General features: G+C 30.7%; 1 protein-coding gene across 1 annotated transcript; it reads right to left on the bottom strand.

Moving 5' to 3' along the window:
• Positions 1–2,503: 2,503 nt before the first annotated feature.
• Positions 2,504–22,571, bottom strand: LOC143083572 (uncharacterized). The gene is made up of 10 exons (XM_076259831.1): positions 22,501–22,571; positions 21,874–22,017; positions 19,071–19,133; positions 17,265–17,315; positions 14,380–14,523; positions 8,990–9,052; positions 7,088–7,138; positions 6,049–6,099; positions 3,889–3,912; positions 2,504–3,184 (listed from the first exon to the last, which is right to left on the bottom strand). The coding sequence occupies exons 1-10, from the start codon at positions 22,559–22,561 to the stop codon at positions 3,078–3,080; spliced, it is 759 nt and encodes a 252-aa protein (XP_076115946.1). The 5' UTR covers positions 22,562–22,571; the 3' UTR covers positions 2,504–3,077.
• Between the last annotated feature and the right edge of the window lie 217 nt (positions 22,572–22,788).

The raw sequence follows: 22,788 nt of genomic DNA, 5'->3' as shown, positions 1-22,788 counted from the left end.
ATTAAAATAAATTGATATAGGTAAATCCCTGATGATGGCGGGCCTCAAATGCTTAAACCCTTTCATAAATGTTATACATTTATCATAAGAATATAATACAAAAACCGTCGAAACATTAAATTAAGGTCGGATTGATGTAAAGCAATTGCAAGTCTAGTAATACTAGCATCATGTGATCAATATTTTGTAATATAATTACAATAAAATACTTATAGTATGTATACGGAGTCTCCCGAATAAGATTGTTTGCTATCGTAATTCGGATTGATGTTGGAATACGTGGATGTTAGGTGTCACTTTTATACTAAGCTACTGTATTACTTATTTAGATTAATGACGACTATCATGTTCAACATTGCACAAATATTATCATAGAATTTAAAAAAAAAAGGTTAGAAAATCCTTAAACAAAATAATGCATTATAGCTTAGATTTATTATATTGTACATGTATGTACATCTATTAATGAAATAAACGATAATTGGTATTATTTTCACAAATAGTTCATGCAAATGATTGTCCGATGAATTCAATTATGTAGAATGAAATGTTAAAAAGAAACTTAAAAAATCATGCATGTTGTATGTTGTATTTATTTTCATTTAAAAACTTTAAAATTGCTATAGTTTTACGATTGTAAGCATTTAAACACAGCCAGATTCGAATACAAGTTAAGAAATTTCGGTAAAGTATATCAAACACATGTGCAATGATATATCCTTATCAAATTGGGAAATATTACATTTAGTTTTCATTAAAGATTAAAAATACTATTTTTTACTTCACATTTGAATCTTTACGCTAATTGCCGCAAAGAAAGTAATCAAAAATTGTTTCATTTTATTTTTATACACTTTCGGAATTACTAATCTGAATTTTATTTTCAATTAATTTACACAATTTAATTATTGTATCTGTAATCTCATCGTGTATTTAATCTTAGTGTATTAAATACGGCATACTCTTTCTGATATTTTCTGTTTATCCTTTCCAAATAAGAACATTCATACCTGTGTACGCTTGAATTCACACCTGCGGCTAAATTGCTACAAGGTAAACGAATTGACCTCAAGCCGAGAAATATACAGTGACCTTTACAAAATAATATACACACTCTGCTCACACATAAGTTGCATTGAAATGATTATCAAAATAATAATGGTAAATAGAAGAGAAATATTTTCAATTCAATATCAGTAAAAATGTTCAATAGATATTTTATGAAAAAATTTCAACATTAATTAATGAAATTTATTCGAAAAGATTTACGAGAGATAATTTTATATAAAAAGTTTAATTCAATCAATACAAAACGGTATACGCATATTCATTTTCGCTCATTCTTATATTGTGGTTAATAACTACGACCATTCGTCAGCTGTGAGCTTTTAATTACGGATATTGTCGATAAGCTATAAGAGTTAAACAGATTTTATTTTTTCCCAGAATTCAACACATCGGGCTAAAACGTCACAACCCACTCGAGAAGGTCAACCAAAAAAGTTACAAATACTTGATTTTCTCCGTTATTAGAAGGAATATAAATTGAAAACTTTGCAAAATTAATGTGTTTTTCGTGTTAAGATGAACTTAATTAGATGATAAGTAAAAATTCGCGGAATTTCCCTTTAAATGTTAAATTATATGCTTTTAGAGCTTTAATAAACATTTCCGCCATGTTTACAAAAAAAATTTAAGTGAGATCCACAACCATTTAAATCCCTTAAGATGAACGACTTTCTGTCAACGCATTGCAGGACATACTGCTGAGAAATTTTTAAGTGATAAATCAGTGACTTTACTGACATGTACGTTTTTATGGGATGGGAGGAATGTTTGTTTTCTTTTTTTTTAAATCTAGCCATGTACATGTGACGGGCAACTCCAACAATTATTATTAAAAGTGGATAAGAATAGTTGCTATTCAAAATGATCTCAGTTCCATTCAAATGAAGTTTAATATATTGATATATGCATTGTTTTTCACCCACTGGACATATTTAATACCAGACGTCTTGAATAACCAGTTTATTTTTAATATTTGTTTTGTGGTCGAAGAAGTCCAATTACTGCATCGATATATTGTAACACTGCAGTTATGAGTTTGAATTTCAGACGTAACAGATGCGCTGAATTTCATTCCTACATTACTAGGGTTGTTATTTTCCTAACGAAGGTTGGTTGTTCTCTTAAGCAAATAAAAACTTACTGCCACGACATAGCATAATATATATTGTATCACAAGTATTTTTTATTTTCGTTTGTATGTTCAGTTTTATATTGAAGATGTTTTTTTTACTTCGGTTTCATGTAGCAAGCAATTGGTTATACATACCTAAATTATTTTCTCTACACATGTAACTGTAAATGCCTCTTGAAATCAGATATGTACCGAAATATAATATAATGCAGCGGCAGGAGAGTTTGGATTCGTTTAGAAAAATGTCTAAATAATCGAATTACAACAAAATAAAACAAACAAGGCATTTTTTCAAACATAAACCAAGGTTATACAAATATTTATTTATATTTTTTTGCACATGAAATATAGAATTATAGAAATATAACTATCCCTGTGTCTTTTTACAAAAATGAGTCGAAAAGTCAAATCTATTTTGTGGTGTTATAGTACTATCTTCATACATGAACACACACATATGTAGACATGAACGATCTTTGATATAGGCCAGATTATAAATCAAAAGTTATTTTTTTTAGAACAAAGGCTTTTGTACTTCAGGGAAAAACTACCATAGCTGTATTTAGCCAACATGTTATGGCGTACTTTTTTTTTTGCCTTTTTAACGTGTTTTTTTTTAATTTATACTTTATACATTAAACATGAGGTAACACTATTATTTCAACAAGTTGAGACACGCACGTGAAAAATATGCGGTGTCTATAACTTTTTTTTCTCAGATACTTGGCTTATATACCTACATGTAGTAGATTGAAATATTTAAAAACAATCAAACAAATTACCCTAAGCTTTATATAAAAATACACAATATCATTGAATGTGATGGCTAATAAATTTAAAGTCAGTTATTCGAAGTGGTTTTTAAAATATCTTGATATTATGTGTCAGGATTTGGTGGATCCGGTGGTGGAGGCGGCGCCGGTGGTGCCCACCCTACTGGCTTGTCATCTGCATCATCGGCATCATCAATCAGGAAAGATATTTCTGTTCAATAATAACATTTCAAATACTATATATTGATAATTTCTTAAAACAACTAGGGATACACAATGTCTTTAACCTTTATGCATTGTTAACACATATTGTGTCCTTGAATTAATAATATTTACTTTACTTAAAACTTAACCTTTACTTATATTATCATTATTTTTATTAAATCATATCTGTTTTCTTTTTTTCAAAGTTGTCATGTGAAAAACAGCTTTCCATATTAATTGTTTTGTCATTATAATTAACACAGAAAATAATGCTACTTTAATGAATACAAACACATTCAAGTAATGAAATATCCGTTGCACAGATGATATCAGATATGTTTCTTATCATGTCGTAACTACAATCCTGTTCCCTTTTCACGAATGTGACCTACCGAATACAACTGTTTAACAGGTTTGTAATAACATGAGCAACAATACGGATGCTACATATGGAGCCTGATATGTTACCCTTTCGGACCACCTGAGATCATCCCAATGTTTTGTAAGTGTAACCCAGTCTTAAGTTTTCTATGTTTTGTTCGGTGTTTTACCATTGATCTGTTTCTCTATTTTTGTTTTAAACATGGCGTTGTCAGTTTATTGTCGATCTATGTGTTCTTATCTCCATCTGGCATCTTTTGTCCATTCTTTGCATTATACCTGTACAGTTTACTATTCATGTTAATGTCAATTTTTAAAATATCTTGTTACCTGTTGGATCATAGCCGAAAATACCTAATTTGAGAAAAATACAGATATGTATTGATATATTTTTAATTCATTAAAAGCTGTAATGTTGAGCATTTCCCTTAAAAGCATACAGTAAGTTGTATTTCTAATTTTCTAAATTGTTTAAGGTTGTTTCTGTTATTTTATTACTGTATGATATTGTGTCTTGCAATTGTTGTAGTTGTAACTCGTTTCCCTTTCTTGCTCTACAGTTAAATGTGTTTTGTGTCTTTTTTGTATAACAATTTCTTAAGTCGGAGCTATGATTTTTGTTTCACAGATTATCATTAGAATAGCTGCTTATAATAATTTTACTATGCATCCTAAAAGAAAACATATCTTTGTATTTGTACTTATATAACTCTCAGTTCACTGTCATGATACATTTTAATCATCTGTTTGTTTCTTTGTTTGTTTTTAAAAAAGTGGTGGTTCGAGTTCAGTTTAACTTTTGTCACATCGAAACATTTCTGAAACTGGTTGCCGTAGCCTTTTAAAGAGGATATCCTTTTACAATTTGACGGACTACACAGCCACGGATTTTTCCTTTTTCGAATGTTCGATATAGTGACCTAGGTTCAAGTTGCAATTTTACCTATTTGTTTTATTATTTATAATCTTTGCATAGCTTATCAATATATGAATTTCAATTCGATATATATATTTTTTTCCCTGATATTACGTACCTAATATGTTAATATCAATTTCCTTTACACTAATAATTAATTACTTTATATTATATACATCTCCGCATATATATATAGTTCAGTCATTTCGAATCTAAATTGTTTTTGTTCGTTGCCGTTAAATTTTTGTTTCTGTATAATATTGCAACTATTTGCCTTGTTTTTTGGTCGGAATTGTGATTTGGTTTAAACGTATTACAACTGGAACATCTACTTATAACAGATTGATTATAATTTCCCGAACCTTACATATTTTCCACTTGCATAATTTAAAGCTTGTTTTATAATTTAATATTTCCATGAGCAAAGGTGACTTTTCCACTTTTCCAGGGAGATATATAAAAAGAGAAGATGTAGTATGATTTCCAATGACACAACTTTCCACAAATGACCAATATGACACAGAAATTAACAATTAGAGGTCACCGTACGGCTTTCAACATGAACAAAGCCCGTATCGCAGATCAGCTATAAAAGGCCCCGAAATGACAATGTAAAACCACCTTTTTATCATGTTCTGATACATTTTCATTGCGCTTTTTGAAAAATGTCGCTAAATTATTTAACAAATGCTATCGAACAGTTTATATGCGTTTAAACTGCATAACCTATCATTTTTCTTCGTCAAAATTGTCTCTCCGAACATTGTTTTTTGTATCTACTTCTATGCAACCGAACAAGATCTTGAAAATGTTCCTCAATATAACTGTATAATAGTATGAATAACTTTAACCTGAGAGATCTGGAAATTCCATTAAAGAGTTATTTCTGTATACATTCGACAAAAGTAAAATGTACCAATAAAGATCACATAAAAATATTTGGAAAAATCAGAACTATGGATTTCAATATGGGACAATATCTCTAATGCGCCTTAAAATAAGGAACTCAAAAGTCACGTGTAAACAAAAAAATTCTGTGTAGTGATATTTTACACTTTTCTAAAATAAACAAGTGACTGAGCTTAACCATTTGTGTTAATTTAGAAAGTAGGGCAACACAGAATAAATGTGTAAAATCTATGGAGCTATTTTAAAAATGTGTTCAAAGTATTAAATTTTCAAAAAAACTAATAGTGTTAAAAACGGGTCGTACCCCGAACATGTAACCACATATGTCAAAATGTCTCAGCTTCAAAACGAGCCATTACAAATATCCATGTTAACGATATAGACTAAGCAACAGAAGAAAACGTTACCATTACGGCCTATGGAGAAACTAATACGCATCTTAACCCTACTACTTAACTTAATTCGAATTACTTAAGCTCATGTGTTCTTACATTCTTTTCGAAAAGAGAGGTGAACTCTAAACAAGTTCAAATGAATTCTATAAAGTGGAAAATACATATTGCATATATTTCATAACCTAATTATTCAATCGAAATGTTGTTCGTCTCCCTTTTCGCATTGCAAACTATATTTACAAATACAGATATCAGTGGAAAGAATCTTACTTGAGAACACTGTTGAAATATCTGATCTTTGCGTGTTCGAATGTTCTGCATCTATGTTAAAAAGTATTGACTACAACATGATATACGACTACAGCAAGTCTGCTGAAAAGTTGAATAACATTTCAATATTCACAATAAGGGACTGTTAAAAAAGAATGCGATACGATAGAAGAGGTGATTCGATCTTCCGAATTGTGAACTTTTTATTTCTATTTAGTAAAATACCAGTACAGCCAGCATAGGAGATATTATTACTACAATTTGTACATATAGTCTAGTGCATGTATCATATGTTTCTTGATACTGGATTGCTGCTCACAAAGAAGAAAAAAAATTCAAGGTGTGTTTATATCTTAAAACATACCAGTAGACTAAGACTTTACTTTCTCACAAATAATTTTTTTTTATGAAATTTCTGTGACAGTGGCACAATTTTAGCCGTAAAAGAAGATAAAATAGGTAATTTCAATGCTTATATTATCAGTAGTGCAACCTTCAGCAATTATTCACCTTTCTATGGACGATAAAGCCAATGACAATATATAATAGGAATTAGCCAATCGAATGAGTCAACCCCCATTGTGTCATCATCACATGTCTTGTTTTACCAAACTGTACTTATCATTTGTTGTAAGACGAGTGCAACTGGCGGTGGACGAACTGCAAACACAAAACAAAATGTGTTTATAGACGGTTATTTGCGGACTTGATTCTTTTTCTTCACTTATTTTTGACTTATGCATTTTTTATCGTTGTTCTGGTAATGAATGCTAATTCGGATTATAATACCTGGTTTTAATTACGTCCTTTGTATCTACCTCTTACAACTTAATTCGAATTATTTAAGCTCATGTGTTCTTACATTCTTTTCGAAAAAAGAGGTGAACTCAAAACAAGTTCAAATGAATTTTATAAAGTGGAAAATACATATTGCATATATTTCATTTTAAACCAAATATTAAATCGAAATGTTGTTCGTCTCCCTTTTCGCAAAGCAAACTATAATTACAAATACAGATATCAATGGGAAGAATCTTACCTGAGAAAACTGTTGAAATATCTGGTCTTTGCGTGTTCACATGTTCTCCATCTATGTTAAAAAGTATTGACTACAACATGATATACGACTACAGCAAGTCTGCTGAAAAGTTGACTAACATTTCAAAATTCACAATAAGGGACTGTTAAAAACAATGCGATACGATAAAATAGATGATTCGAGCTTTCGAACTGTGAACTATTTTTATTTCTATTTAGTAAAATACTAGTACAGCCAGCATAGGAGATATATAACTACAATTTGAGCATATAGTCTAGTGCATGTATCATATGTTTCTTGATACTGGATAGCTGCTCAAAAAGAACAGAAAAATTCAAAGTGTGTTTATATCTTAAAACATAGCAGTGGACTTAGACTTTATTTTCTTGTATATAGTTTTTTATGGAATTTCTGTGACAGTGGCACAATTTTAGCCGTAAAAGTAAATATTCTAGGTAATTGCAATGCTTATATTATCAGTAGTGCAACCTTCAGCAAGTATTCACCCTTCTATTGACGATACAGCCAATGACAATCTATAATAGGAATAAGCTAATCAAATGAGTCAACCCTATTGTGTCATCACTGCATGTTTTGTTTTACCAAACTGTACTTATTATTTGTTGTAAGACGTTTGCAAATGGCGGTGGACGAACTACAAACACAAAACAAAATGTGTTCATTGACGGTTCTTTGCGGATTTGATTCTTTTTCCTGACTTTTTTTTTGGCTTATACATTTTTTATCGTTGTTCTGGTAATACATGCTAATTCGGATTATACCTGGTTTTAATTATTTTATTTGTATCTGCCTCCTACTACTGAATTGCCTAAGTATTTTTTTTTTCAATCTGCTACAACATTTAAACATTACCAGTCAGTAGCATGACATTTGATTTGAATTGCCATGCTCGACATACCATATGATCGCGTGTCTTTCATCATCGATAGTTGGCTCATAAAAATAGAATTCGATGAATTTCACACATCCGGGGGTTTTCTCTCACTTCACTAACAACAGTTACGTTAAATCCTTAAATTTGAAAGCCAGGAATTTATAGATATTTATCCAAAATGTACCAGGTTTATAATTGAAAACGCTAGATGCACGAGCGTTTCGTCTACAAAAGACTCGCCATTGACGTTCAGATCAAAATAATTATACAGCCAAACAAGTACAGAGTTGAAGAGGATTGAGGACCCACAATTCCAAAAAGATGTGCCAAATACGGCTAAGGTAATCTATGCCTGTGATCAAAACAATCCTTAGTTTTTCGTTGAATAGTTAAAATGGTAAAATTTATCTATAGTCGGCTTCCTCAGTAAGTTACAACTTTTATTTCTAAGTAGTTTTAAATTGATCAAAGGAGAAGGTTAAAACAATATGTTCAAATCATGTCATTTCCACAAGCACTGACGTATGAGCTGATTAAACACTCTAGAGATCTAACTATCTACCACAACTGTTTTACAGTTGCGTGTTAATTGTTTGCTTTCTCATACGATTAATTTGTTGTCAAATAAAATTATATAATATAAAAACTTATATTGAAGATACCAAAATGAAATTCAGAAGTCATGAGAAAATGAACTAACAACGGCTTGGCAAACAAGCGGAAATCGAGAAAAGTAAGCCGATCTTGGTAATCATGTGACACTTGTAATGTTTCGCATGATATCTTTATTCAGTGATAAGTGTCATATTGTGCTTAAAAGGAAAGAGACAGACTAGGCTGGTCGAAAAATTGATTAATTGCAGATTTTTATTTTTTCTTTCTCTACTAATAATAACATATGAATAAGGGTGCGAAAATGCAATTTTTTTTGTTTAACTTGCTTTTGTTATTGTTATGGACATTTATGTCTAACGGATAGTCAACAAAAGGTAATACTATTAATTTACCATTTAGTATGTCTCCTCCAAGTTGCACTGTATGTTGTTGTTCAAAAAGCAGTCTGTCAGCATCTTTTAAGAAATGACGATATAAGTTATCCATAAATTTAATGAATGCATAGTGGTCTACTTTTTCAGACTGAACATTATGTCGCTTCATTTGAAACTGTTTAAAACATATACATTATATTTATTCCGTTACAAATTGTAGATGCCTTTTATCGAACCTGTATTTATTTTTACAATACGCAAATGAAACTGATTGAGCAAATTTTCGGCTTGATTTGCTTATCTTGTTCCATGTTAAGTTTTCGATGAAGTGTTTTTTTTATTGTTATTTTTTTTCGTCATGTTTCTCTTTGATTAATGATTCGGTTGTCCGTTTGCTATCTTATTTTTTTTTTTTTTATCATTTTGCGTCACCTCCATAAAGACAAAAAGTGGACTGTGGATTTAATAATTTTTCTTAGGATACCAATTTTCGTGGATTTTTTTAGTACAGGTAAACCACGATATTAATTTCTTTTAACGAATGACACATTTTCTACAGATTTCGGCAAAACCAAGAAAATAAATATGAACGAACATGCAAGTTTTCCTTCATCCACGAAAATTGGTCCCAACGAATGAATCCACACTATATTTACTTTCATGTTCGGTGTTCCGTTAATTGTTTCATGTACATATATTTATATTGCAGCTTGCCTTTCATCGACCAATGTATATGTTAACTGCCTCGAGCTCAGTATTTGTGTTCCTCTTCCTAACATACATTGATCTTAGTCTTAAGTTCATTTTGGTATCAGATCGAGTCAGAATACTGGCTAGCGATATTAGTATCAGACTACAAGGATTCTTAATTTATACACCGGCATATAAATCAATGTCTCCATTGATATTAAATCTCGAACATTTTCTGCAATTTTTATTGCTAATTTTCTTTTTTCAAAAAGTGATGTGTCTTTATTTTTTTTATTTTTTTGGGGGAATACATCAAACCATATATAAATGATATACATGGTTAAGCTAAATTTTGAACATAATGATATATAGAAAATTGATGCACTCCAATTTTTCTCTTCTACCTGGTATTCATTTTCATCTGGTGATTCATCTTGATCTGCATTTGTTGTGAAATAAATATCTTAGGAAACCAATAGCAAAAATATGACATAATTCAAAAACGTATATATATCATGTATATTATTTCAAGTTGGAGTTTTTTTTCTTTGTAGCAAGTCTAAGTAGTACTTTTTTCGCTATGCTGAACATTGCGAGGTATTAATATCATAATCCTGGTACCTTTGATAACTATTAGGTTAAAGACTATTTTCAATTGCCTTCGTTCTGATATCAGTTATATTCACTTTTCATGGAAAGACATTTTTATTTTGTTCTGATTAATTTTTATTTTTACCGGCTGATATTTTTTAGAAGTTTTATGGAAAATATTTTTAGGTTAACCAAATCACTGTGTATAACCGATTAATTATGTTTATTATTACGGGGAGATCAATCTCACACATTAGCATATAGGAACAAAAATGATTTGATTTAGAAACACATCATTTTTGGAAGATAACAATGTGTTATATTTATCTTCCCGTAATAAATGAGAAATATATTAAAATACGCAGATTTTACACTTGAGTCAATATGGAGTGATCTATTTAGATGAAGGGAATAATCCCTTTTGGCATGATATCCTGGTATAATATCCCAAGTTGAAAAATACGTTGAGAGTTGAAAAGAATACCTTATACTTAATTTTTAATACTATTCAGTTCAGATTTAGCTTCATTCGTACTTGGATTCTACTGTGGAAGTCATTTTTATGGAAATGAAATTAAAAAAAGGAATATATATATATATATATATATATACAACTCGTCTAAACATCAACCCAACAATGTTAGATCTGTAAATTTGCTTTCGCAAATTTTTGGTTCTTCCCTCGCCGGGATTCGAACCCATGCTACTGTGATATCGTGACACCAAATCGCCTGCACTGCAGCCGTCCCGCTAGACCACACGACCACCTGGGCTCTCAAAAAAAGAGCTTTCGCTGGCCGTGTGTTACCTTTCCACGTCAGTTTTAATCTAGCGGCGTACTGCAGTACATGATATATAAGGCATGAAGATGTTATTATTACAGATCAGCTAAATTATCTATAGTAAAGGATCCTACAAATTAATGTAATATACAGTCACAGAAAATAATTATATTTATAAGTACGTCTGAGTCAGTGACAACTCTACAACAGATGTATCCATCGGATCGCCATCAATGATGGCGATACATGGCTGTGTACATAATGTATATACAACTCGTCATTGTTGGGTTGATGTTTAGACGAGTTGTATATACATTATGTACACAGCCATGTATCGCCATCATTGATGGCGATCCGATGGATACATCTGTTGTAGAGTTGTCACTGACTCAGACGTACTTATATATATATATATATACATTTTGTTCAGAAATCTAAAAAAATATATATTCCAACTTGTTGGGGTTGTCATGTTACACAAAACGTCTGGCTAGCCATGAGAGATTGGATAAGAAGTTATGGCATTCCCTTGCCTTTCAGTGCAAAATTAGTCCTTTAGTTATGGCTGAGAATTTTGGCAACAGTAACATAATGATTTGCCGCTCTTGATTTTGACATTTTCTCTAATTTCTTAAAGCTTCGAGTTAAAATCAGATTGTCTTTTACACTGGGTTACAGAGAAATACGACCTTGGTAAAAGGTCGTCAGGACGTGACTTTTAGCAAAGCGAGATAGCTATGTGTGCCTTACTTTATTTACAATTATTTATAACTTTGATAATTTGAAATCAGTATGATGTATGGTGAACAAAAAGTAACAGTTTGTAAACCGGAAGTACATTGTTATCTCCTTTTTTTTTCTATTTCTTAAAACAACAACAAAAAACATATTTTCCTGGAATCAGCATACATGCAGCCATAACTTTACACCTGGATTGACATGTTAAACCAATATTTAATATTTCCTGTCTAAATCTGAGTATTCAGGGCTGGAAAACTTTAAAATCGTTTTTCTTAATTTTTAATTATTTCTATATTTATTTTATACAATAACTAGTCCTAGACATGCTAGAATTAACGCACAAATTTGACAAAGTCTAACTTTTAGAACTGAAAAAAACCTATTTAACATCAGTAATTGATTAAGAAGTTGATGAAGTTGTCGAGTGATATGTTGAATGCAGTGCAGTGCCATATTTGATAAATATAAAGACACACAGTGCTACTGACAATTCAAACATTTATTGAAATTTTTTTACAAAGCTTAGAATTTATTAATCAAATGTAAGTGTGCACTTTTTAATGTATTTAAGTTATGCCTTTATCGGCGACCATCAATCTTTAACATAACAAAAAATATAGAATATTATGTAAGAAATTTATTCGTTGCTATAATGGAGTTCTTAACGGTGCACTAGCTACGAGATATATAAAAAACTAAAGTCAGATTTTTTTTTGTTCAATCAATAGTGAAAGTGAAATAGTGAAATAAAAATTCGCTTTTAGCAGCCAAAATGGTTCAATTTTGTCAAATAAAGCAAAGATTCATTGATAATTACTTATTCACTTGCAAGTAAATAAGGCCGTGTTCATACCAAACGGCGTGTACAGTAAACATGTTTACATTTGGTTTAATGTAATGTACACTAGTTTCACTTTAAATTTGTTCACATCTACACACCTTGTTTAGCTACCTGTACATAAGATTTGTTCACACTTGCAAACTATATGTCATTTTAATGTTCATTACGTAGAACCGAATTCATATTTTCGAACAACTTTTCTAGCAGTAGTGAACGACCATTTGATTTAAAAAAAAGGGGGGATGGATTTTTCCACAATTTGATTTTAAAAAATCGGGTCATCCAGATGATTAGAATGAACAAATATTCTGAATCCAAAGTTTCCCCATACATTATTGTGATAAATATTGAATTGGTACCATCGGAAAAAAAACTAATTATAAACTTTCCCGTGCGAAATTTTTTTTGACTCAGAACCCCCCCCTTTTTTTAAGTAAAGTGGTTGCTCCTTTAAGAAAGTTATTTTGGATTATTTGCAGTAGTTTTACGATGTCTCGATTACGCATTAAAAACGTAGGATCGCCATCAGCGTGCTTACAGTCGAAGAAAAATAATTGCGATGTTAAGGATCACTACATTTCTATCTTTTCTGTTTGTTTCAAATGGTATTTTTTCTCCAAGGACTATTTGGCAAAGGGAGTGGTATTGTTATTTTTTTACTTCTCTTTCTAATTGTATTTTAACGTATCTGAGATACTACACAATCAAACAATTAACCTTCCCCTTTTTTCAGTAATGCATTTATGAGTGAATCGTTGTTTGAGTATAAAGACCAGTGGCAAATATTTCTGTCAGTGTGTACGTCCAATCGATCCGGGAAGACCTTTTCAAATGAATTATATGTTCGGCAATGATGATGGAAGAGTATTGATTAGGGGGATAAGTCTTGATTAGGGGTTAATAAGGCTACGTACAGTGTTTTATAACAAATAAATATATCAAGTTTAGACAAATATTTCTGTAAAGAACTTTATTAAAAAGTGTTATAAGTATCAATTTTATATAAAAATTGTTTCTTTTTAAATATACATGGGAAAATTATAGTTCCGAATGCCTAGTTTTGTGTACACTTAACCTACATAAGGCCGACATCGACTATAGACTGCATGTAGACAAAACATGATTTAAACTACATGTAAACATTGAGTTTTATTAATGGGAACGTAATTGTGTTTAGTTTATGTGTGTGTTACATTAACACAACACCGAGTTTAGGTCAATGTGAACACGGTCTAAGTCGACCTCATTAAATCCGTATAAATGTGAACTTCAATTTAACCCCTTGCTAGAGATTGACAACGCATGCATTGTATGTGTACTGGTTATTTGAAGAAAAAGAATGTCAACAATGAAAGTGAAACTACGGTAAGTCATTTGAGTACTGATTCGATCCATATAAAATCATTCTGATACGGTTAAAAACAATGAGAAACATATATATTTAATCTTTAAAATACAGACCTAAACAAAAATCCAATTGCACGTGTTGGTTCAATCTATTCATATCTTTATTCATGTTTACATCGCTTATTTGGTCATCTGAGGTCAAATCGATAGTTATGTAGGTGCCGTCTGGACTAAAATACACACGAAATGAACCTACATATTATCTACCCCATGCTAAGAAAACTGTTTATTTTAGACTTTTGGTAGTTTGAATACATGCTTTACACTGTTATAAATAAAATATGAGAATTTGAGTCAAATCGGTGACCATGAATTTGACAGCTAGTGCCTCTTTAAGTGATGGTGAAAACGTTTACCTATTAAACATTGTACAGTTGAAGGAATTAGGCTTCCTGGAGAGTTTTTCCATTCATTATTTTTGTGCTCAACCGACATCAATCTATCATCAATCACTTTTTCTTGTGAGACCAATTCTTTTTGCAAATTCAGTTTATCTGTACCTAAAATGAACTGATCATTTAAGTTTTCAGATACAATTAATTACATACATACCTCTCTAACACTCCTTCATATGGTAGAAGACAATTTGTTAGAACCATGTGTATTTTTACCAACAAATGATACATTTTTTCAAAATCATTTATAATCATTTACACGATTGGTATATTTATTAAAACATAACCATTCTTATTTTCGGAGCAATTCGGTTTACAACCTACTTCCATGTGTCTAGTTGAATACATCTTAAATCTTTAAATTTCTCCTACATGCTCCTTATATTTCATTTTTTTATGTGCTTTAATCGCTCTGTTTTTCTATTTTTTATTAGGATTTTTTTTTCTCTATTTCTGGGTTAACCATGTCGATTTATGTGTTTAAATTTTCCTCTGATATCTTTTGTCCATTCTTCATTTTCTTTGCATTATACCTGTACAGTTTACTATTCATGTTAATGTCATTTTCTAAACTAAAATATCTTGTTATCTGTTGGATCATAGCCGAAAATATAATATTTTTCTTCAATATATAATTTGAGAAAAATACAGATATATATTGATATATTTTGAATTCATTAAAATGCTGTAATGTTGAGCATTTCCCTTAAAAGCATACAGTAAGTTGTATTTCAAAATGATGTCAGGTTAATATTTTCTAGATTGTTTAAGGTTGTTTCTGTTATTTTATTACTGTATGATATTGTGTCTTGCAATTGTTGTAGTTGTAACTCGTTTCCCTTTCTTGCTCTACAGTTAAATGTGTTTTATGTCTTTTTTGTATAACAATTTCGTAAGTCGGAGCTATGAATTTTGTTTAACAGATTATCATTTGAATAGCTGCTTATAATAAATTGACTATGCATCCTAAAAGAAAGAAAACATATCTTTGTTTTTGTACTTATATAACTCTCAATTCAGTGTCATGATACATTTCAATCACCTGTTATTAAAAGAGTGGTTGTGCGAGTTCTTTTTAACTTTTGTCACATTGAAACATTTCTGAAACTGGTTGCCGAAGCCTTTTAAAGAAGATATTCTTTTACAATTTGGCGGACAATAGAGCCACGGATTTTTCCTATTTCGAATGTTCGAAATTTCGACCTAGGTTCAAGTTGCAATTTTACTAAAGTATTTGTTTTATTATTTATAATCTTTGCATAGCTTGTCAATATATACAGTTCGATTCGATATTTATCTTTTTTGCTATGAGATTACGTACCGATTGATGTGTTAATATCAATTTCCTTAACACTATTAAAAAATTACTTTATATTATATACATCGCCGCATATATAGTTCAGCCATTTCGAATTTTTTTTTTTTTTTTTTGTTTCTGTATAATATTGCGTCATGCAATTGTTGGAGTGGCAACTATTTGCCTTGTTTTTTTGGTCGGAATTTGGATTTGATTTAAACGTATCACAACTGGAACATCTACTTATAACAGATTGATTATACTTTCCCAAACCGTCAATATTTTCCACTTGCATAATTTAAAGCTTGTTTTATAATTTAATATGTCCATGAGCAAAGGTGACTTTTCCACTTTCCAGGGAGATATATAAAAAAAGAAGATGTGGTATGATTGCTAATGGGACAATTTTCCCAAAATGACCGAAATGACACAGAAATTAACAATTAGAGGTCACCGTACGGCCTTCAACATGAGCAAAGCCCGTACCACAGGTCAGCTATAATAGGCCCCGAAATAACAATGTAAAACCACCTTTTTATCATGTTCTGATACATTTTATTGCGCCCATTTCATTGCGCTTTTTGAAAGATATCGCTAAATTATTTAACAAATGCTATCGAACAGTTTATACGCGTTTAAACTGCATAACCTAGAGAATTATCTCTCCGAACATTGTTTTTTTATCTACTTCTATGCAACCGTACAAGATCTCGAAAATGTTCCTCAATATAACCGCATGATAGTATGAATAATTTTAACCTGAGAGATCTGGAAATTCCATCCAAGAGTTATTTCGAATTATGTATGCATTCGACAAAAGTAAAATTTACCGATAAAGATCACATACAAATATTTGGAAAAATCAGAACTATGGATTTCAATATGGTACAATATCCCTAATGCGCCTTGAAATGAGGAACTCAAAAGTCACGCGTAAACAAAAAATCTCTATGTAGTGATATTTGACACTTTTCTATGATGAACTAGTGACTGAGATTTACCATTTGTGCTAATTTAGAAAGTATGGGAACACAGAATAAATGTGTAAAAACTATGGAGCTATTAAATGTGTTCAAAGTATTCAATTTTCAAAGAACTTGTTGTGTTAAAAATGGGATTTTTTACCACGAGAAGCCGCCTCACAAAAGGATACCCAGGGTTTGCTAATTTACGGAACAAGTAATCTCAATTCGTACCCCGAATATTTAACCTACGTCAAAATGTCTCAGCTTCGAAACAAGCCATCACACATATCCAAGTTAACGATATGGACTGAGCAACAGAAGAAAATGTTACCATTACGGTCTATGGAGGAACTAATACGCATCTTGACCTTACTACTTAATTCGAATTATTTAAGCTCATGTGTTTTAACATTCTTTTCGAAAAGAGAGGTGAACTCGAAACAAGTTCAAATGAATTCTATAAAGTGGAAAATGCATATTGCATATATTTCATAACCCAATTATTAAATCGAAATGTTGTTCGTCTTCCTTTTCGCAAGGCAATCTATATTTACAAATACAGATATCAGTGGAAAGAATCTTACCTGACCACTCTGTTGAAATATCTGGTCTTTGCTTTTTCGCATGTTCTGCATCTATGTTAAAAAGTATTAACTACAACATGATATACGACTACAGCAAGTCTGCTGAAAAGTTTACTAACATTTCAAAATTCACAATAAGGGACTGTTAAAAAGAATGCAATACGATAGAAGAGATGATTCGAGCTTCCGAATTGTGAACTATTTTTATTTCTATTTAGTAAAATACCAATACAGCCAGCATAGGTGATATATAGCTACAATTTGAACATATAGAATAGTGCATGTATCATATGTTTCTTGATACTGGATTGCTTCTCACAAAGAAGAGAAAAATTAAAGGTGTGTTTATGTCTTAAAACATAGCAGTGGACTTAGACTTTACTTTCTTGCATATAGTTTTTTATGGAATTTCTGTGACAGTGGCACAATTTTAGCCGTAAAAGTAGATATCCTAGGTTACTAGTATTGCAATGTTTATATTATCAGTAGTGCAACCTTCATCAATTATTCAACTTTCTATGGACGATACAGCCAATGACAATCTATAATAGGAATTAGCCAATCAAATGAGTCAACCCCATTGTATCATCATCGTATGTTTTGTTTTACCCAACTGTACTTATCACTTGTTGTAAGACGAGTGCAACTGGCGGTGGACGAACTGCAAACACCAAACAAAATGTTTTCATTGACGGTTATTTGCGGATTTGATTTTTTTTCCTGACTTATTTTTTACTTATTCATTTTTTATCGTTGTTCTGGTAATGAATGCTTATTCGGTTTATACCTGCTTAAAATATGTTATTTGTATCTGCCTCCTACTACTGAATTGCCGAAGTATTTTAGTTCAATCTGCTACAACATTTAAACATTACCAGTCAGCAAGCCTGCCCTTTGAATTGAATTACCCTGCTCGACATATCATATGATCGCCCGTCTTTCATCATCGATAGTAAGCTCATAAATATTCGATGAATTTCACACATCCGGAGATCTTTTCTCACTTCACTTACAACAGTTTCGTTAAAATCCTTAAATTTGAAAGCCAGGAATTTGGAAATAGTTATCAAATGTACCAGGTTTATAATTGAAAACGCAGGATGCGCGTTTCGTCTACAAAAGACTCATCATTGACGTTCAGATCAAAATAATTATAAAGCCAAACCAGTACAGAGTCGAGGAGGATTGAGGACCCAAAATTCAAAAGAGATGTGCCACATACGGCTAAGGTACTCTATACCTGTGTTCAAAACAATCCTTAGTGTTTCGTAGAATATTTAAAATGGTATAATTTATCTTTAGTCAACTTTTCCTCAGGAAGTTACAACTTTTATTTATAAGTAATTTTAAATTGATCAAAAGAGGAGGTTAAAAACAATATGTTTAAATCATGTCATTTCCCAAAGCACTGACGTATGAGCTGATTAAAAATTCTAGAGTTCTAACAATCTACCAAAACTGTTTTACAGTTGCGTGTTAATTGTTTGCTTTCTCATACGATTAATTTGTTGTCAAATAAAATTATACATGTATGATGTGAAAAATAATATTGAATTTGGGTAATCATGTGACACGTGTAATGTTTCGCATGATATCCTTATTCAGAGATAAGTGTCATATTGTGCTTAAGGAAAGAGACAGTTTATGCTGGTCGAAAAATTGATTAATTGCCGATTGTTATTTCTTCTTTCTCTATTAATAATAAGGGTGTGAAAATGCAATCTGTTTTGTTTAAGTTGCTTTTGTAATTGTTATGGACATTTATTTCTAACGGATAGTCAACTAAAGGTAAGAATATTAATTTACCATTTAGTATGTCTCCTCCAAGTTGCACTGTATATTGTTGTTCAAAAAGCAGTCTTTCAGCATCTTTTAAGAAATGACGATATAAGTTATCCATAAATTTAATGAATGCATAGTGGTCTGCTTTTTCAGACTGAACATTATGTCGCCTCATTTGAAAATGTTTACAAAATATACATTATATTTATTCCCTTACAAATTGTAGATGCCTTCCATCGAACCTGTATTTACTTTTACAATACGCAAATAAAACGGATTGAGCAAATGTTTGGCTTGATCTGATTATCTTGTTCCATGTTAAGTTTTCGATGAAGTGTTTTTTATTGTTATTTTTTTTTCGTCATGTTTCTCTTTGATTAATGATTCGGTTGTCCGTTTGCTAGCTTATTTTTTTCATCATTCTGCGTCACCTCCATAAAAAAACATAGATGACTGTTGATTTAATAATTTTTCTTTGGATACCAATTTTGGTGGATTTTGTGAGTACAGGTAAACCACGATATTAGTTTTTTTAAACGAATGACACATTTTCTAAATATTTCGGCAAAACCGTGAAAATGAATATCCACGAACATGCAAGTTTTCCTTCATCCGAGAAAATTGGTCCCAACGAATGAATCCACACTATATTTACTTTCATGTTCGGTGTTCTGTTAATATTTTCAAGTACATGTATTTAAATCGCAGCTTGCCTATCATCGACCAATGTATATGCTTACTGCTTCGAGCTTAGTATTTGTGTTCCTTAAGTTCATTTCGGTATCACATCGAGTCAGAATACTGGCTAGCGATATTAGTATCAGACTGCAAGGATTCTTAATTTCTACACCGACATATAAATCAATTTATCCATTGATATTAAATCTCGAACATTTTCTTCAATTTTTATTGCTAATTTTCTTTTTTTTAAAAGTGATGTTTCTTTATTCTTTTTTGTTTTTTCAAATACATCAAACCATATATACATGATTTACATGGTTAAGCTAAATTATGAACATAATGATAGATAAATGGTTGTTGCACTCCAATTTCTCTCCTCTACCTGTTATTAATTTTCATCTGGGGATTCCTCTTGATCTGCATTTGTTGTGAAATAAATATCTTAGGAAACCAATAGCAAAAATAAGACATATATCTCAAAAACGTTTATATATTATTTCTAGTTGCAGTTTTTCTTTGTAGCAAGTCTTAGTAGTTCTTTTTCGCTAGACTGAACATTGCGAGGTATTAATATTATAATCGTGGTACCTTTGATAACTATTAGGTTAAAGACTAATTTCGATTCTGAGTTTATGATTATTGGGTCTTTCCATATTTTTCCTGGAAATACCACTTGCCTTCGTTCTGATTATCAGTTATATCCACTTTTCATGGAAAGACAATTTGATTTTGTTCTGATTAATTTTTTTTTTGCCGGCTGAAATTTTTTTAAAGTTTTATGGAAAATATTTTTAGGTTACCCAATTCATTGTGTTTAACCGATTCATTATGTTTATTATTACGGGAAGATACATATAACACATTAATATAAAGAAACAACAATGATTTCATGTAAAAACAAATCATTTTTGGAAGATAACAATGTGTTAGATTTATTTTCCCGTAATAAATGAGAAAAAGATTCAAATACGCAGATTTTACACTTCAGTCAAGATGGAATGATTTATTTAGATCAAGGGAATAATCACTTTTGGCGTGATATCCTGGTATATTATCCCAGGTTGGAAAATACGTTTAGAGTTGAAAACAACACCTTTTAATTAATTTTTAATACTATTCAGTTCAGATCTAGCCTCATTCATACTTGGATTCTACCATGTAAGTCATTTTTATGGAAATGAAAATTTAAAAAAAAGGAATATATATCTATAAAAAATTATATACATTTTGTTCAGAAATTTAAAAAATATATTCCAATTTGTTGGGATTGGCATGTTACACAAAACGTCTGGCTAGCCATTATAGATTGGATTAGAAATTATGGCATTTCCTTGCCTTTCAGTGCAAGATAAGTCCTTTAGTTATGGCTGAGAATGTTGACAACAGTAACATTATGATTTGCTGTTCTTGATTTTGACATTTGCTCTAGGTTCTTTTAAAATGTTTAATTCAGATTGTCTTTTACACTTAGTTACAGAGAAATACGACCTTGGTATTAGGTCGTCAAGAAGTGACTTTTAGCAAAGCGAGAGTAGCTATGTGTGCCTTACTTTATTTACAATTGATTATAACTTTAATAATTTGAAATCAGTATGATGTATGTATGGTTTAAATTTAACGAAAAGTAACAGTTTGTAAACCGGAAGTACATTGTTATCTCCTTTTTTTCTATATCTTAAAACAACAACAAACATATTTTCTTGGAATCAGCATACATTCAGCCATAACTTTACACCTTAATTGATATGTTAAACCAATATTTAATATTTTCCTGTTTAGATATGACTATTCATGGCTGGAAAGACCTGAAAACTTTTTCTTAATTTTTAATTATTTCTATATTTATTTTATACAATAACTTGTCCTAGAATTAACACACAAATTTGACAAAGTCTAACTTTTAGAACTGAGAAAACCTATTTAACATCAGTAATTGTTCAATAAGTTCAGGATTGTCGAGTGATATGTTGACTGCAGTGCAGTGCCATATTTGATAATTAAATGTAAGTGTGCACTTTTTAATGTAGTCATGATATGCCTTTATCGGCGACCATCAACCTTTAACATATCAAAAAATATAGAAAATTATGTAAGACATTTATTCGTTGCTAATATGGAGTTCTTAAGTGATGGTGAAAAAGTTTACCTATTAAACATTGTACAGTTGAAGGAATTAGGCTTGCTCGAGAGTTTTTCCATTCATCATTTTTGTGCTCAACCGACATCAATCTCTCATCGATCACTTTTTCTTGTGATACCAATTCTTTTTGCAAATTCAGTTTATCTGTACCTAAAATGAACTGATCATTTAAGTTTTCAGATATAATTAATTACTTACATATATACCTCTCTCACACTCCTTCTTATGGTAGAAGACAATTTGTTAGAACCATGTGAATTTTTACCAATAAATTAGACTTTCTCCTACATGCTATTTATATTTCAGTTTTTCATGTGCTTTAATCGCTCTGTTTTTCTAAATTTTTATTACATTTTTTTATTTTCAAGACTTTGCCGAATATATTATTTTTTTTAAATAATACAAATTGGAAAATTGTTTTACATAAGACTGCCGAATAAATTTTTATCATCAAGTTGCAAGGATTTTGTCATCAGTATCAACCACTTACATATTCTACTGACAAATCATATGTCTGTTCTGTCTTTCTATTGTAATATAATAATAATATTATTATTTAAAACAAAAACAAATTTGTTGAACGGGTACAACACGCTATATTTTTCTCTAAAGTGCTATAATAATAAACTTTACCTGGTAGCATTTTTTGAGTATCACTTTCTAAGCTGGTTTGAGGTTTTTGTAAAAGATCCATCCTATCTTCGTCTATTATGAAATAAACGTAATAGAGTACTTAACATACTGTCAAATATCGTCAAGACGAAGACGAATGTACCGAACGGAAGAATTAAAATCATCACAAGTTTCACTCCTAAACAAATATTTACTAATGTGAATAACTATATACTATAAAACATTACTTTCTCAAGAAAGGGGTTGTGTGCTTTGCTTTAGATAATTGTAAATTTGTCATTCGTCATG

This window comes from Mytilus galloprovincialis, chromosome 7 (genome assembly GCF_965363235.1).
Source record: "Mytilus galloprovincialis chromosome 7, xbMytGall1.hap1.1, whole genome shotgun sequence".
NCBI classification, from domain to species: domain Eukaryota; kingdom Metazoa; phylum Mollusca; class Bivalvia; order Mytilida; family Mytilidae; genus Mytilus; species Mytilus galloprovincialis.
Note: the sequence above shows the minus strand (reverse complement) of the source record. Positions and strands in the feature narration are given on the sequence as shown.